Here is a 19491-nt window from a genome sequence, read left to right as displayed (position 1 = left end):
TAAAATTCAATTAGATTAGGAAGTAGTCCTGGAGTCTGATTCGAATGAAGTCATGGTTCGAGCCCGCCAAGCATCACATTCATACACAAGCAAAAAAAGTTATTCGCGTTTCTAAAACATTGTACAGTGCTCTTCGCCTTAATATTGGTAGATCATTTAAACCCAATTTTTTTTTCTCTAATGTGGCTTCTATATAGGAGATCTTGGAGCATCTATAGGTCTATAAGGGTACTGAACACCTCGCTACAATGAAGTACTACACGGCCGTTTATCACAGATGAGTACATCTTGTTAATACTACTGACCTTTACAGCGTAGCTGTCTCTACTGGTGTTCGATTGAAAAGGCTCCTTTAAGCAAAAAGATTGTAACAGTTGATTAGGCGCAGAAAGATTAACGCGGCGCAGATTTAAAAATGGGTCGCAAACTTCTGATACGCCAGCTATACGCAACGAAACTTATCTGAGGAAAAACTGCAGACGCCGCATCACTTGTACAAATGATAAGCCTACTCGAATCCAGATAACGGTTGTCATTTGCGTTAGGTGCTCAGTTAACCGTTACACATACGAGAATCCTTCTTATGTTCACAACAAGCCTTAAATGGCAAATTCGCAGTGTGCTTTTGCTCAGTGACCCGATTCAATCTTTTTCCTTAGTCCCCGTTTCAATCCTCCTATTAATATGGCCGCTGCCGCTATTGTCATATTGTCGACACATATGACGGCCTTTGTCGCCGATTCCGGCGCTGTGGTAGCTCGCTTCGTGATAGGAGCTTCCGGATGGCATAATAGCCGCTTGGATGGTAAGCGTTGCAAGCACGGGTTCATCATATACGAACCGTTTCGCTATGTACCCAGATAAATTCAATTAGACGACGGATTACTTGGGTAGACATAGATCTAGCCAATGAAACGAAGCGCTAGTAACACTGGCAAGAATATGGCCTAGACAAATTAACACTTCAATATATTGGCAGTTTAGCGGTCATGCAGCCGCCGTGAAGCCGGACAACCGGCCCATCGAAGACCCATTTATCCGTCGGAGCTTTCCGTGTAACAGTAATAACAACGATCGTGCTACGAGCCAAATACGCATAGCCGAGATGCGTCGATGGGATACCACAACACGAAAATAAAAAGTACTTCTGTGCTTTTTATGTATTATATACGGGGCAGGAGAAAAGTCACTTGACAATTTTTCTCTTGTGAACGTTATTCTTATTTTTACTATATGGAACTTTTTACTCTTTTAACGGATGCAAAAAGATAGAAACAGGCAAATGGAGTAACTTTCGCTGTACTGTGAACAGCGATATCGAATCATAAAAGCATCATAACGCTAGCACGCAGTGATTTCAAGTTCAAGGAGCCCCATGGTCGGGACCAGATCACTGTCCAAATGACCGACAGATACACAATGGTTAAACACCGGAAACACAGCCCTCCAAATGGGTCGGCGACTGCTATAGCAGACGCTTTTTTATGCTTCCCGTTCCCTTTGAGGCTTTTCTCGTCACATAAGAAATGGCTTTGGCAAACCGTCGCTGCCCCTACGGTAATTGTCTCGACGAAAAACGGAAAATCGTAGCAATCAGATGGTTAATTATGATGAAACAAGTGATAATAGAAATAATAATAATAACCATAGACATGAATGTGGTGGCAGTGGGTAAAACGAGAAGGCGTCAGTCCGCCCGCGTGATGAGTTGTATATTTGAGCTATCCCGTTGGTGTAGTTGTGTTCCCTATTACTTTCTATTGCACTCTAGCCCGGTTTAATCTATTCCAGGCCTGACCGGTTTAGCTCGACTCACTATTACATCGCCTTTTCACCATCCTGATAGTGTCGTCTCACAATCTAGCTTAGCAGCCCCGCGAGCGGGAGAGCCATTATACGACATATTCATTCTGTCTTAATCATAAACGGGAAAAGAACGAACTCTTATGGTGCATATATGCGTACAGACGGGTGGTTAACTTATTGTCTCAGTCGTTTACCATGCGTTGACGTAATAGTAGGTCCCCACTCTACCCCACCAATGTGAGGGCTTCAAATAATCTGTTTCCACCAAAACAACGAGGACGTCGCCGCTAGCGCCAGTTCCGCTGAAATGAAACTAGAGTAGCAGCAGAAGAAAAATGGGGTGAAGTTTGATGTTGGATGAACCAATGTGCATATCAGCGTTGAAAAAAGACTCCGTTCATGATTTGCTATACGGAGTCACTAGCGCTGGTGTTAAATTAAACCCGCTGAAAAATCTCTGCAAACGTGACCAGATGTCTGATGGTTGGAATGGCTGACGCGAATGCTGCCCTTGCCAATGGTGACGTGCCACCGTATTAGCTACCATATATACATAAACATACGTATATGCCTAGAATGAAGTTATCCAATAAGATGGGTAAATAGATATAAAATAGTTATAGTAGAATGGGTAAGTTCCTCAGGACCGGCTTCCCACAGGAGAAGTTACTGCTAATAACCTTTTCTGCGCTGTCCAGCCCACTTGTTCCTATAAGCCATTCCTGTTTAATAATGATTCTGTCTAATACCAGAGCTCTGGCCAAAGGGCCTGTACCGTTATCACTATCAGACACGGACATGTATAGGTGAAGGACAAGGTCGTCGGTCGGAGATTGACAGTGAATATATCGGCTAACAACTAAAACTTTTGTACTCTGACAGTAACAGCTGTTATTGTTTATTTTCTTATCATTTACGTGTGTACGCGTATGTGTATCGATCATGTCGTCGAATCTTTTCTTCGGTGTCCAGTCGCTGCAAAGCGTTTGCCATGTGCATGCGCATCAAGGTGTATATTTGCTATTGTACTGAAACGCCGGCCGCCATTTTTATACATGTATAACGTCTGTAATATTGATTCGTAGCTATGTTCTATCAGCAGATGGATGGCGCACGCGATTGTATAGTAAGACGGGAAACACTGGGGTTCGCAGTATATGTTTTAAGTGTAGCGTAATGATGTCAAAATGTATCATCGGATCCCGATCATCTTTCGGAAATGATGAAGATCTTACTTTATTATATGAATGTACAGAATAGCCTTTGATTCAGAACATCTAAGTTGATCTATTGCAAAATTGATAATACCGCATCAAGTTTATTGCTGGACACTTACGTGACGGAAAATATCCTGAACCACTGTTGTGGTTAGCGGTCAAAGGTAGCGTACCCTGTATAATCGAAGCTGGGATTATTACATTAATCGCTAGAAAATTATAGGCCAGCTGGTCAAAAATCACGCCTTAGAACGGAGGAAACAGTTCGTAATGCTATTCACGATTTTCTAGTCTAGTTTTGCTAGCATGGCCTTCAAAAAGGGTTATCAAGTAGAGTAAAAAAAAGAAGTATGTCACAACTGAACTTAATATAACGAGTGTACTTTTTGTGCGTTTGACTGAGTCAACTACTATATGCTCCCTAAGAGGATCGAATCTACAGAGGCTTGGGTCAAGATGGTCGCTTGGTAACAGCGTAAACTAAAAATCAATCTTTATGGTCAGGGTGGCGCTGAGAGCGCCTGACAGAATCACTAGTTCCTGAGCAGGGTTACTTTCGATATGCCTCTAGATCCGGCTATGTATGAGTCTCCAACAAGAGGTTATCTACGAGATGTATTCCAATAACCTTAAAATAAAATACATGCGAGATTCGGAATAATATAGTAACAAGTCGTATGGGATGGCGGTTACCATTTCGTAAACTGTCCTTTTGTTTGGCAAATGGCCCGCCATATATACGAATCAAACCGTACTAATTTTATGATAGCTGCCCCATATTTATGACAGATTTTGCTCTTACTATATTTTAGTAACAATATCGCTTCTGACATAGGTGAACGATAGCAAACTGAAGAAGTCCTCGACGTAAATTGCCTTTGGAGGAAGAGCGTAAATGTCGGAAACAGTAGCACAGAGCTCGTCCTGAATTTGGACGGGACCTCTCGCGAGCCTGTTACCCCTACAGCAACGAGTTCCGTGAAGTTTCTAGCTCAGATGGATATTGATAAGAGTCGTATGTCATTCACAGCTTTAACACTCCGTTCAGAAAATGAGTGATATGAATGAAGTATCACACATCGATCAGCAAAAAACTGGGAAGTTCGTTAATGTAGTGCCTCTTCTACAGTCGCTTCAAAGTAAATTGTTGGATGTCAGGCCTTATAACGTACGAGTATGGCTTTGATTTTCAGTCACTTTAAATGGAACTTGTTCCTTGAAAATCAGACGAATAGACGAGGTGGAAGTCAGAAACCATTTCCTACTTTAATTCAGAAAAAAAAAGTACAATATAATAACTTTTACTCGTATTCTCAGCACATACTTGTATGTATTATACGTTGAAAAATCTAAGTTATTTAAGTTTTGCTGGGCACCCTTTGAAGTACAGTGTGATGGACAATTTGCTTGTGTGTCACATTGGTCTTATAAATGCTAACTTGGCACTCCAATCGTAATCAACAGAGACTACGGTACATACAATAGAAAAGCTACCTTTAATCGCTATACTAATTTCGACCTGTCGACTTTCGATCGAAGGTCAAATCTGATGCGATTTCTTTCTTAGGGCAGGATGTAAATTTCTAGTCCTAGGCCCAGAGTGCTTCATAACTTGTAGCCCTTGAGCCGTTTCGAACTCACTACTATGAAAATTATGCGGCGTACGCAGTTGGCCGGCGTCGTTGATACAGGGTAATATCTTTCCTCTCATGAAATCATCTCGTTTATTATGTTAGACCGGGCTAAGTTATGATACTCTCATGCCCAGTTACACTGATCCCTTGCGGTGCTCGTCAATTTTCAGCCAGGTCATATACAGCATGCAACAGAATCATGTTTGAATGCATCTCTTGACTGTTTGCACCCTTAATCCACTAATGATCGAACCTTCAAATGTTCAAGACGACTTCCAAGAGTTCCTGTTGTAATCTGTTATCTTATGAGAGGTCTTCTAACTGTCGCTAGTGAAGGATAGCATCTTTCTTAGGCCAAATGTGAAACCGCCTTCAGCCTCCATCTGATAGCAAAATATCTCTGCTTCTGAATAGCCATGTTGTCGTCGGCTGCTCATGTGGCCGCACTGTTGTCCTTATGAACACCCCTGTACAAACGTCTTCCCAAGTCATGCAAGCACGCCTAGCTAGTATCAATTAACCTGCTGGCAATTATATGCGCTTGACAGCGAACCGATCAAAAACCTAATATACAAAATGCCGGTCGCATCCAGTTGGCAATCCTGTCTGATGGCTTGACTTTACGTGTGGCTTGCACAAACAGAGTTTATAACGACGCGCATTTTGTCCCGGCTGAGCTGTCACAGATTCGACGAAAATAGCGCAATGTTCTATCACATACCTTCCTACTGGATGAAATGCGGTTTGCTATTGAAGGGTAGCCGTTCCGACCTCCCCCAACCCCACCGTAGTCGAATGAGTCACCGGGGGAGTAGAATTTCATGTAACACACGCGGATTAGGTTGTGTCTTGGTTCTAGCCACTTTGTTGTTGTTTACAAATCTGAAATCGGACGTCATCGCGAAACACGATCTTTTCCAGATTGAATTCTTCTGCCGTTGGAAATAATCATGGAGATAATCTTGGCATAGTAAATATTACCTATACTTCCAAGCAACATAAAGCTTGCATGATGCGGTGCACGATACATGAAGAGTCTAGAAGGCTTTTGTACTGACAAACGTAATTGATTTTGCTTTGTTTGCGTCTACTGTATGGCAATTTACTTGCCCGTTAACTTCGCTTTATTTACTCTTACTCTTTTGGTAGCATGAACGCATTGCACAGATAGGACTGCAAAAGCGAACTCGCCTTCTGACCGCCATACCGATCCGTTTCGTTTAGCATGTCGGCGTTGTTTGGCCTGTAAGAAAACATTTTGAATCCTGTAACTCAATCGCTTGTTTTTCTGCAACTAGGTTTAAATAGTCCATTAGTAGTAGTTAGTTTTTTGACTCTACTCGTTCGTCCTGCTAGTCCTTTGAACCTTATGACAGTTGCCTTTCGTTCTACTGGCGCTCTCTGGAAACAGGTCGCAATCGATAACGTCTCATATTATATAAGGGTATCTCTTAGTGAAATAAGAAATCGAATTGGAAGGAGCTCTTGTAACCGTGTATGCCAAATGCATCCAAGGATACTGCCGCGGATACCAAGATGTTTTATTTCAATAATGAGCATATATAAAATCAAAACATGTCACGACGTGCAAAAAAGTTCATTTCATCCTCGGGCCCACTTTTTACGGGTTGTTTTTTGGAAGCTTCGTGCGTTACGCCTAAGAGCATATGGTCCACATCAGAATGTAACAAATCAATGAAAAAACATACTAATAACAATGATTGTCATCATCATTTTATTTTGTTTTTAATTCGTTCGACTAACCTAGCAAGCCAGGTCTAATTAGGGAGACAACAACATTATAGTTACCCACTTCGCTTGTACCGATCTCCCACTAGGACCCTAATAGCCTGTTGCAGATTTTTCATTAGCCTGTTCCACTATTAAAGAATCTAATTCATGTTACAGTGAAGTTAAGTTGTGGCCTATTGCAGTAGCCATGTCGTCCTCCCGCTGCGATTAATCTGCTGGTGCATGTCGAACAATGGTCGAAATTATCAAGCTCAATATAAAATATATCTTTGGGAACGTATAATTAACGAATAAACGAGCTAATTTCCGGCGTTTTTCGAAGAGAGCGGCAATCTATCACTATCAGCCGAGCGTTTTCTGCTCAGAGAAACGCCTTTCGTTGACAATGCTATTATTCTGTTACGTTGTGTGTAGATGGCGTCGCTTTACAAATGAAACGTTTTTCTAGTCGCGAGTTACTTTTGCATCTACCTCATTTTTCAATTACAACTCATTCGTTTGCCAACATGCTCTTCGATCGGTTCCATCAATTTTCAACGCTTTTGCAAACATTACAGTTCTACCGCTCTAGTTACCAAAACAGAGAAAGTTTGTTTTTTTATTCGTTCAAAAACCTAATCATCAACCTAATTTATAGCGGGAAGATATACAAATAACCTACTAAATTTCAGTAATATATATAAAGCATACAGATGTTAGCGGAAAGAGCATAGTGTAGGACATACTGTGATATCTAGAAGGGTCATTTTTTAATTTTACCGCAGCTGGCTATATCCAACTATTGTGTATCGTCATATTATCGTCAAGTGCAGATTCTCCAATAGAAACTGCTCAAGCTATCGAGCAGGCAATGCAAGTTGGACTAGGGTGGAATCCGTTAATGGCCGTCGGATCGAATCGATGGTCAGAACATTAGTTAACGTATGAGTCAGTTAACACTGGAGAGCCCAATCGCGTCAATGCGCTTCTGTAACCGTTACTTTTCGAGAGCAGAAGCGAAATTCAAGAATTTAGAGAAAAAAAACCTCATAAATCCCCCACTGTCCATATGTACGTACGATCTTAAAGTGTCGATTGTGACTGCTGCATTGCGTAAGTCCATTGGCTACCAATCCCATAGTAGTAACTGGAAGACAAAAAAGCGTCGTCCCCCTTCGCAGTCATTTTCCATAAATCTTGCCTAGGCCCAAAGACGAGGCCCACAACAACAACAACGACTGACTACCCTTTTCGTAAATGTATTTCGTATCGTCGAAAAAACGTACCGATACGCAGCGCTCTGTCAGGATACCTCTGCGCAGCTTGTAGCAGCACCAGCAGGATGCCGACCGTTCGCTGTCTTCTACCAACTCAACCAGCATTAGCCAGTAAAGATTGATCGATAAAAAATGATCCCACTGATAGCTATAATATATAGAGAGCTCCCATGGCTGTAGGGTGGTCAGCTTAGCTCCGTATGTGTGACAAGACTAAGCAGCGGGTTGAGTCATGAGTCAGCGGACATTCGCTATTGTCTGCATCGTATATTTGAGGCCCTTCGCTTCGATGCTGACTGCCTATCGGTGAGGATTATCCCATTGTTTTCAGACATCATCATCGCCACTGTGGCCGCGAAGCAGGTAAGCTAGATTACGCTGGTGGTGACGGCAAAGAGGAGCGACCGCAACACACGGGTTGGCTAGTACGGTGCGCACAAAGACTAACATATATGCATATGGCACTTTATTCGCCAGCGTCTAACTGAGCGTTCTTCGTCGCTGTCACTTGTGGTAGTATCGAACGGTGGAACCTTCGAGCTACAGCAGTTCTTTAAACTTGGCTTTCTGTTACAAGGTGGACTTTTTGTTTAAGAACAGGTGGTATGTGTATAGTAACCCGTTGGTGTGTCTAGTTCTTCCTAGATGAAGTTCGCGTGAAGGAAATAGCGGTTCGTTGTATGGGTGGAAAAAAGCCCCCTATGTGAGGCCAATGCCTCTGTGGAATTACAGAAGTAAGAATATCACATAGATCATGCATACAAAGTACAAAAAAGTGCCATGATATCTCGTGGATGATAAAATAATGGATCTCTCCTGTTCATCGAACTACATTGAAGAACGTCAACTTTCCAAGCTACCCTTTTCGCTTCTGGGTTTAGGGGGACTTGAGCGCATTTGATGCTACAAGGTTAACGTGGTTCATCTATTAAACATTACGCGAGCACGGTTAATTCTACTTAACATCTCTGTTATCCGCTGTAGCAGAAGACGGTCTATTTGATCACGACGTACTAATGATGTTCGATCTACGCGTTATGTCTTATTCTGAAAAATAATTAGACGCAAGAAAGCTTCCTTAGAGTAAGCAACTTGCCAATACCCACTGAGCCGTACGACATGAACTTCAGACGCTGTAACACCCAACTACTGCCATAGACCCTATCATGCTCCAGACCCACAAACGGAACGAACGCCATAATCACTAACGTGAGCAGATCAACTTGAGCAAAAGTAAACGATCAACATCTTCCCACTCCAAGAAATAATCTAAGACGACGATTGTCCGTTGTGACAATTTTTCAATGCAGCATTTTGATTTTCATTGGGCACGTTATGGCAAATGAATCGTTGCTTGCGCAGCTGAGCTGTGAATCATGGCTTTGTTTTTTTTTTTATTGTTATATCAGCTAGTACCCGTCTACAGTTGTGCCCTGTAGGCAAATATGTGTTGTCTGTATCTTTATCGGTCCTCTATTTAATTGTTAAGCCCGACAAACTACTAGCGATCCAATGTGATATCTTGGCATGTTAGTGGGCTCATTGTAAAACGAGTTGAACTGGTTAAAAACTATGGATCGTGTGGTTTGTCCTTTGACTTTCGACTGTTTGGAGCATCTGGTCTGTGGCCGTTGCGGAGATGCTACTTCTGGCAGCATAAACATTTTTCATAGCCCATTTTGTACTGATAACGATAATAATAATACAACTTCTTATCACAATGGTCGTTTTTGCTGTCATTTCTTTTTGGTGATGTGGAGTTGATGAAGGGAAGATTAGTGCACCGAACCTGACAACAAAATGTTCATCGGCCATATAATTGAATTAGCATATGCGTGCTACACATCTGAGTGTTTACATATATATATATATATATGTATGGACGGGCGTGTGTATGTGGCCGATCAAGTTTTTTCTCCCGAATATCAACGGGATATCGCGATCAAACGGATGTTCAAGGCTGCCTGGTTCAATAATGTAAATGGGCCACTCTTGCGGTGGTCGCAGGTATGAAAAAAGTCATCATTGTTCTCGTAGGCGCCCGGTCTGCGTGACTAGATCAGCAATTGAATAGACACTCAGCAAGCTGTCTCCAGACGCAAGAGAAGCCTGACATTAGGACAACAAAAAAATACCTACATTGGTTTCCATTTGTTTATAGTTTTGGCCCGATAAATTTTCTTAGTTCGTAGAAATACGCGGGGTCATCATAGAGACACGATATCTTAAACACCTAGGTGGATAAAATACTGCGGTTTCAAACTATACGTCCGGTAGTGCGATTATCAAGCATGGCTATCCTTTGTCTAATACTAAATAAAGGTTTTGAACTTAAAGCCCGATTCTGTATTGAGCACTGTGTAGAACTGCTACTCGCTCAAAAAAAAACTATATTTACCGCCGCATTCGAGCCTCGACCACCTCACGTGCCCCTAAGCTTCGTAGAAGGCTTAACAGTTGATATTATTTATTGGATATTCAATATTAGATGGTAATATTATTTAAAATAGTATAATTTTATATTCCCTACAGTATGGTAACACTGTAAATTACGAACGCAAATGTGGCTGTATGGGAAATTTCCGACTCAGGACAAAAGCTGTCCTTACCGTTTCAAGGAACTGAGCAAGCAGATATGAAGGAATCAAGTAGTAAATTAACTACTTCGATATGATGCGCAAAGAATGACTTAAACGTTTACGTCGTCGGTATTTATAGCTCTAAGGTCGAAAAATCTAGTTTCTATGGCTTTGTCATAGTCTGACTTTCTAATATAACTGTACAATACGGATGTCCTTCCAACACTTTTGAGATGACTGTTCTTGCCTTATGAGGTACTTTTGGCCACAGAAAATATAATCATATTATATTATAAGAACATCAAACGACATACATAATAATTTGAGCGTCCCACTCTGCACGACCGGTGTCAGGCCTCACCGTGTGCGTCCGTAGTTAAAAAAATCTTTAAGTGACGAACGTCTAACTGCCGCAATGCCGTGAACTCTTAACGAGCGAGCTGATGCCGTACGTTATATGTACTGATTCTGGATGTTACAGACCGATAGCCCATTTTCCGTTCAGGCAATTCGCTATTTTCTTACCGTGGTCATTTAGCTGCCGAACGAGTCATGACGTCGCCTAGCCGTTCCTTTATGAGACCCTCATTTACCGCTGATGCCTCGACACAGGTATGGATTTGTGAGATCTTGATAAGTAGTTTGCGATTTGAGAAGCTTGAGCAGGGCTTTGGGTGATATATGTTTGTGTTTGCTTGTGTAGTGACTACGGAAAAATGAAAAGACTTCCCTGAATTTTTTTTTACTATCTTTGCGCCCCCAATAGCCAAACGGCATTCGCCGACCTTGAATTTAGATCCCGTTCACCTGTCGCACGATACCTGGATAGTTCAGAAGCGATTCTAAAGAACAGTGGCAAATGGCATGTCCAAGCTCAGGTCCGCTGCATGCGACCATCGGCAATTTCGTTGCCGGGACGGATGCCGCTACCCGACTCAAACGAAGTTACTATAAATGTCACTCCTGTGGTGCGCGAAAGCCCTCGTTAACAGCGAAAATCTGTCGATAGCTTCGTAGAAATATTGCGCTGAAGACTGAGGTCCGAATATTGCATCCACAGAACTTTCCAATCGACAAGTGATAACAGCGACACCAAGCGTTAAGAATCAATGAGGAAGGCGAAAACAGAAAAAAGTGCTTGTGTAACGCTACCTATCGGATGTATAGCGCAACCAGCTGTATGATTCCGTCGTAATCCTGCTTACCTGTTCAGGGATATAATATATTATAATGGTGCTTCTACCGCTGCTGCTACATAGAGAACTCGGACCGAATAAAGGTCAAAGCCGATGGATGAGATGAAGCTAATGCTCGTACAACGGCCAGACGCCGAGCAGATGGCCGTAGAGCTACAGACAATACCGCAAGCATAGGGTCTGGCGCGAACCGGACTGCTGCTTGCCTAGAACTACTATTATGAAGATTTCTTTCTGGCACGCCATGGCTGTTGTTTCTGATTGTGGGATAAACAGCGATGTTCTTCGTCATCTCGCAGAAAAATGACGCGGTTTAGCAGATAAGCCGCGAAGCGAAAAGGGGCTTGCAGGCGAATTCATACATAGACGTCCGATGGTACACAAATATAATAGATATGCTTAGATATGGGACGAGGCACAGACGCGTACAGAAGGATCACGTCCGGTAGACAACTTTTCTACATATGGCTTGCGTCTGGCTTAAAGCACGAAAAACGCATCTATACAATTGCTACAGCTTAATTTGATCTTGGATGACTTTAGTTGTGGATATGCATGAAACGGTTGAATTAAAGCATCATAGTATCAATAGAGAAAACTAGCTATTTAGCTATGTTGAAACATATTCTACACGTAAACACATCGTTGCTAGATAGTGTTTTTTGATAACCTAAACATCGCTTGATAAAATGATATCGTATATACTTTGTACGTACGGATATTTAATATAAAGATGCTGTTAAATGACGCTTATGTCACCACATATATATACACTGGCGTATATATGGGCAGTTTTCACCGTATTCATTTATTAGCTGCCACCTACGTGCTGGATCATCGTTGTCGTACGAAGTGGTGTTCTGGCATAGTCTATGCTGCTATTACTTCTGTTTCGTTGAAACATAGAGAGAACTAGGTGTCCTCAGTCGGAATAAGCCATTAGGACTAATTGCCACCAGAGGCTTTTTACAAGTCGAGCTTCGAAATCGATTAAGGCTCGCGTGTATTTGCTCGATTGCTTCCACGATAGTCAAACAGAACAATCGACTGGAAAGTAACTACTGTTTATAATAAGTTGTGCCAATTCAGTCATTTTTTCATCGCGGTATCATGAACAAAGGTGTCTAGAGTTAGCGAACTCTAGCTATTTGCAGCACTACTATTTATCATGACTCTTTACCCTGTATTTACAGAGTGTTTAGAGGTGATTCAATCATTTGGGAGATGAACAAGGTTCGATTTTTTCCCAGATAGTCTTATAGAAACTTTTCTTTCTCGTTTGATAGCTGGTAATATACGGCGATAAGGCGTAGCAGCCGCTGCTGTTGCTGCGTTTCGATTTTTAAGATAGTTGTTTCCTCACTTCATCACACTTACCATGTAGCGTATATCATTGGCGTACCTGCTATCCCCTAACTTTGAGGAGCGAGGTTTAGCTGTTTAAACGTATGTACATATACAATTTGTATACCTTTCTGACTTCGGACCGACTGCCGACTTGATGATCCTGATGTCCATCGCTAAGCTATTATTCAAGAGGAGTTTCTATCGAAAACACGTGAAAGAGATTCTAACATAACCAAACCGGATTTCTATCGAATTATGTTAGATGCCATATTGGTAATTCGCGTAAATAGGACTCAACTCAAATGCCCCATGGTACATCAACAAAGGGCACTGGAAATCCAGTCGTTTCCTTCTTTATGTCTTCTAAAATATTCCACTTTATTCAAGCGGGTACAAAGACCCGCTTCTCTACAACGCTTGTTATAACCCGTGCAGGCAGATCGTATCAAGTAAGTAACGTTCAGTTTTCAACATGTTCAACTTGCATTTTGTCCGGATAACTTCAAACGTTTTAGCTTTGCCATTTACATGTATTATATTTGGTGGCCAGCGTTTGTGCTGTCGTGTCTCGTATTTTCTACCGCAGTTAGGCTTAGCGAATGCGAACATTCTGACGTTACAAAACTGACTCCCCAGATGCAAATGAACCTGTTACTTACTCATTCAAAACTACAGGATCAGGCAAAAAAAAAAATGTCGATTTAGCACCAGTGTTTTATTTGATAGTCAAAGGACGTTTGATCTTACCTGGAGGAGATCCTCCCCACACCTCGCTAGGCACCCAGACAGCTGCAGCTCATCGAGTTGAGGACCTGTGGAGTGTTATAGAAGTTCTTTAAGAGAAAATATGAATATGTATATCTATAGGTGATGCTAGTAGGTGGTTTTAGGCCACCTGCTGCTGAATACAACTTGAGAAAAGAATCGCACATATTAGTATACTCGTCCAAGATTTTATTTGTTATACAGCCTACATGGTTATTTTTAATTAAAATTTATTTTTAATAATATAATATTAATTAATTGAGAACTGAAGATATCTATGTCGAAGTGCGTATATGTCAGTCATTCAGTAAAGCTAAAGAAGAACGAGTCCCTCCGTCAAAAAGGCTAAACAGGACGGTGCCCTATGCGATTATTTATTGTCACGTTATGCAGGTTGAAGGGTATGATTCGTCCAGCCTAAATCCACATTGGGTTTTGCTGCGCGGTGCGAAACTAGATTCTGAATCGCTCGGGTACTACCATATTTTTTTTACGCTGCATTCTGCACAAAAATTAATGAAGAACGGTATGAATGTCTACAACCGTTCCTCATCATCTTCCTATTCATGGTGAATTCTGCTTCATACTAGTGTTTGTCTGCAATGTAACGCTACTGTTCTGTTCGAGTGATGCGTTACGTAAATGAAATTATCCTAACTTCATTCAAGAGTAGCTACATCTGTTGTACATAGTTGATCTTGAAAATATAGACATATATGCGTCTCAGTTAGGATCTGGGACCACTTGATTGTTTCCAGTTCTCTATTTAAAAGCAACAACGGACTGTGCTTTCGTTTGTGCTCGAAAGACAATAGCCCCCAGGCTGGCCATATAATATCGCTGTCAAATGCCTTTTACTATATAACTGTAAGACACGTGAAGCCTTGAAAGATGAACGAGCCGGAAACTTTGCTTCCTCCTTATAGAGCAAAAGTTCGATGAAGGGCAAAGGGAATATTTAACTGTCCCGTATCGACCCACATTTTGAAATTTTATAATAAGAAAACACGAATTTCTCACCGTCTATTGTTAAGAAATTCTGAAAGCTTGATAAAATTAAAACCTGAAATCAACATACACATATATATATATATATATATGTGTATATAATATATATAAATATATATATATATATATTTATATATATGATATGTTAAATTGGACAATGGATCCTATGATGGAGTGTGCGAGAAAAAAATTCGCTAAACTACAATATATAGAAGAAAGGTCTCCATATCTGTCCTATAACTGGATGTTAAAAGCTTTCAATAAAGATGATATTGAACGGATGACATTGAAGATATTAGTCCAATGACTAATAGTAGAGCAGTCAAACGCTAAATTCATCATGATATTAAATGTTGAGGCTTCAGGACAGCTGGCAATGTGCCACTCAGAAGCTAGCAAGGCCTGTGAAACTTCTGTTGGGGTTCTTTCCCGGTAAAAGGGGTCTTGTGTGAACCTCGTGAGTGAAATACTTGGAGGGACATATCTCTGACGACGGTGGAGTACCCCCAATGAGAAAGGGCATTCACTACAGTGGCGCCGTCGTAAGCGTGACCGAGCTCTTCGAACGAACTCAGTCGGCCTATGAGCTCGGCGACAATACCAAGCAAGGACCGGGCCGAATTTAGTCCCGTGGCTTAGTCGGGCTCTTTCAAAAGAAGTCCTAAACGCGCTTCGAAACAACAAAACACGGATCGAAGTTATAAATTTAACTTTATATTAACAACAGCTGACTAAATACAAGTGGCTATTACATCAAGCCCCTATGAACATTTTACTTTTCATGTGCTAAAAAAATACCCGTTACGCTGAGTGAAATGACGTTGATTTCTACCAGCCAATACGAAAACTAAGTGCTAGTTCGTAAACAACCCTTGCTCGTTATTATGCTGCTCGTTAATATGTGTATTTCTATGAATTTGTAACAAGTATATTTTTGTCCAGCTATAAATATTTGAGTGCGTGGAAGTCAGCGTCGTTAAACGTGTAATCTCTTGACGCTCGAAGTGCCGCGAACGCTCACAGCGCCAATACATTTCGTCGCAGCGTTGTGTTTCCGTGCGTTTTCTGTGTTTTTGAAGTTTCTTCGCCTGGGCTGGTTCTATTGTTGTGATCTTCTCATGGATATCTCTAGGCGGAACAAAATGGCCTTATAATATAGACGTACTGATTGTAGGCTCAGATGCATGTGTTTTCGGTAACAGCGAGCATTTTCTGTCGAAGCTACTAGTCATATTGCCGACGCTGCCGAACTCTAGCAACGGGTAACTATTTTCGGCAACGGGCGGCTTCCACCGAGAACACTGTTGTCATCACTTACCTTCCGACTTCAATCTCCAAGGAAACCATAAGTAGCGTTGGGGGACGCGAGCTACTAGTTAAACTCAAGCTAGATAGACAGGCGGGTCACAAAAGGAATCCAAGGAACAATGATATCTGTATTGAACTTCGACACCACTGCTTTCAGCGCTATTACACACACAAATCGACGCCAATGACAACAACTCTTAACCGCGAGTGGACAACGGATGGAGTTGAGGTTACGAGCTTCACGAAGTAGGTGAGTAATATGACATAGCGACAACCGACCAACCTAGCTCAGTTAGGCTGTCTGCCATTCCTTAGTGTCATCGAGATCTAGCATTGGTGTCGGTTGCATTAAATATAACGAACCGTTCCAGACATCCCAGCCATTTGACGCACAGTGCATTTGTCACAATGAGAAATTAATTAAAGTGGGCAAGTCCGGGAGGAGTTAGCCGAAAAACAGAGATTTATAATGGGTCACCAAATCTACTGCTACCTTTGGCCTCGGCGGTCCCCGCGATTGTTCGCTGAAAATTAGCACTATGCTAGTCTATCTTTCAAAGGCGCGCGGCTCGAGGGGCGGGAATACAAGAATACCGAATCGTCCGTTTTGCAAATTCCTTAAGAAACACCCCCGGAGTTATCCGAAATGTGGCAAGACCTACAGCTAAATCCGACTTTTCCGTGCTTGGAAAGCATTGGCAGCCATAACAAGGTACATAGACGAGCACACACACGTGTCCACATATTGATAATATGCAAACGGAGAAAGCGATAGATCGCAGCTTACAAGTGTATATAAGCTAGCGTTTTTTGCCATGAACTGAGGCGCTAAGAGCGCCATATTCCCTTGGCTTTTATGCAAGTCCCGGAAGCAGAATGAACCGGCTGAACAGCCACGGAAAAATGTTGTGACGAAAAAGGGCCGAGATTCGAGCGATAATCTGAAAATAGAGTATTTTTACTTCCACCACCGCGCCATTTTGTAAAAATCATACAAACTGACACAATGCTTCACTAAACAGGATGATGTAGGAAACGGACAATGCTGAAAACATCGGTTCGTAGCCACCGTTAGGTAAATCGCGACTTTGTCAACATCTTTTTTTGTCGTAAGAGCGAGCTTGTATTTCGCCAGGGTGTTTCGACTTGAATGTCCACGAATCAGTCGACGTTTTTTCTTCATTGAGTGGAGAGCCACCTAAAGCGCTGAAATAGATTGATCTACGCAAGGACAGATATCTATGGAGCAAGTTTTGCTACGCTGAACGTTAGATACAATACAATTGGCCCAACGCGAACTCAGCGAGGCAACGCCCGATGTATCTGTACACATAATACGCACAATTCATCGTTGCCCACACAATACATCTGTGTGCACTCTTTGTATCACTGTATCCTTGACTACACCACGCGAGATCTGCGGCGATTTCATTGATGATCTGCGTCCCGTGGACGGTTTTAGGGCGCGCACGAAACGTGCCTAGGTGCTAATTTTATATCGACCCTTAAGATATTTTGCTTATAACGTGTGTCTTTCTATCTGTATACCGTATTCAATATTATGACTTTCTCGAACAGTAACAAGAAGTGGTGACCGAACGGTCAAAGGCCTTATCTAGAAAGTCTTCATTTTTAGATCTCCAATATTTTACCTTGTTTTTTTTTTACATTCATGCGGACCTTGATCAACCTCAATTTGACTTGGCATAAGGCACGGGTTAAGCTGCACTTAGTACTGTGATTCGTCAGAAGGACCTACTATGTCTTCGTTCCGCCGTCTGCATCACATGCTTCAAAATTCTTATTCTTAATAAGTTGATTAAAGTTAGTTTTATGTATCTAGCAGCAGGATTAGTCATGAAGTAAATTTCCATAGCAGTGTGATAAAATTTCAAGGCTGTGCAAACATGGTCCATGATGAATGAAATGTTTCGTCTCATCCGATCGTAGCTTTTCTCTGTAGTTCGCGGTTATACTATTGCAGGTGCCATGTGCTGAGCTGCACTAGACAACCTCATCGGGTCGTGCAATGTTCTTTATCAGTTTAGTTCCCCCCCGGTTAAATAGTCTATATAGCTCACACAAGGAATGTGTTCAGCAATAGAAACGAAGCTTCCTCAACGATACGGTTATTTAAAGAAACTAATCTCTATAACATTAAAAAGGTAGGAGAAACCCCTGCTAAACCATACACATCAAAACACGTCGTTGATCCCTCCGCGATGGTACAAAAAATTACTAGCCACCTGGGGACTGACAATCTAAGCATGGGGGTATGTAAGGAGGACAGTTAGGTCCGTCTTCAAACCAAAACATGTTAAAGCTCGCAATGTGGCAACGAATCAATTCCATGCTTCTGCTGCTTTTTCTTTTGATGCTCTGTGTCGCACGAAGAATATGAGTATATTATTATTTATCGAGGCGGCTTACTTAACCAAAAAAAAAGAGGAAATATATTATTTAGCCGATAAAATATTTTTACATGCGTGCACGTACATGCCTTGATATCGAGCTTAGCTGTATATTTAACATGTAACATGTTCTGAAGAGTGTCGATCTCGTAAACGTTGATGCCATGCTTAATATTATCTCATACGCTGTGTAGTTTGAAGACCACTGAATTGCATGCCGAAATGATATAGAGTATATGAACGTTCGCACGAAATGACGGCCTGGACCTGACACGTTGTCAGGTAGGCAGAGGCCTGACCAAGAAAGGAGAACTGTTCCCTAGGGGAGGAATAATGTCACCAATGGCAGTTGGAAGGTCGCTTGTGAAAAATATCTAGCTAAGAGGCGGAAACCGCGCACTTTACAACTTCCGTGACCGATTACCAGGATTTTCAAGAGCCGAAATTATGAGGCATTTCTGACAGCCAAAGGTCGGCCAAGGCAAAAACTTCTACTCTTTGCCTTTGAATCAACGCGATGTCACTGAACTCGCGCCTGCTGCACGTTTCTGGATAATGACGATTGTGATATTCGTGATGGCGTTATTTTCAGAATTTTGAGGTAACTATTTATGGCACTATAGTACATAAGCGAAGTACGTTGTTGGTACATTCTCAGCGACGATCCGAAGCTTAATGACAGTGTGAGGAGCGAAGCTTCAAACTCTTGTTTAGGCCCTCAGCAAAATAGTTAAATGTTTCGAGTGTTCCGCCCGATAGCACCATTAACGATTCTATCAGATTCAAGTGACTGACACTGCTTGTAAGCTTCGTGTTAAGGCTTTTTTGCTGAAGGACAGGTATTTTGCAATAGCGATCATCACAGACCCGTAATTCGTCAGGTTAATATCTAATTAGTCTCGGTGTATTTATGAACATCTTTAATTGTAACGAATTATACTATTCAAGCCGCATGCGTACGTGCGTGCCATCGGCTGAAGTTAATACCGAGGAACGTTGAAAACGGACGACATGGTCGGATGAGGCCAGCTTGTAACCGGCGAACTGTGTTTAATATTTTGCTTTAGACAGCTGTGGTCTTGTGGTTTTGACGGACGGTCAAAGCTGATTACTATGTGCTACCATTGCGACTACTAGCGATGCTTTTGCTATCGCGAGACACACAGGTGTCATGGCCAACGGTCAAGTCGGCGCGACAGTTCGATGATTCCA

The 19491-nt window shown here is 41.9% G+C and overlaps 1 protein-coding gene across 1 annotated transcript in view; it reads right to left on the bottom strand.

Moving 5' to 3' along the window:
- Nucleotides 1-5744: 5744 nt before the first annotated feature.
- Nucleotides 5745-19491, bottom strand: part of Yeti (yeti) — a 65751-nt gene continuing 52004 nt past the window's right edge. Inside the window, exons 6-7 of the mRNA XM_086969086.1 lie at nucleotides 13535-13599; nucleotides 5745-5900 (exon numbers count right to left, since the gene is read on the bottom strand). Coding sequence (XP_086825212.1) covers nucleotides 5760-5900; nucleotides 13535-13599 — 206 coding nt within the window. The 3' untranslated portion in view covers nucleotides 5745-5759. The remainder of the gene's footprint in view (nucleotides 5901-13534; nucleotides 13600-19491) is intronic.

This window comes from Varroa jacobsoni, unplaced genomic scaffold (genome assembly GCF_002532875.2).
Source record: "Varroa jacobsoni isolate VJ856 unplaced genomic scaffold, vjacob_1.0 scaffold_657, whole genome shotgun sequence".
In the NCBI taxonomy this organism is placed as follows: domain Eukaryota; kingdom Metazoa; phylum Arthropoda; class Arachnida; order Mesostigmata; family Varroidae; genus Varroa; species Varroa jacobsoni.
The sequence above is the reverse complement of the archived record's forward strand: the minus strand, read 5'-3'. Positions and strand labels throughout refer to the sequence as shown.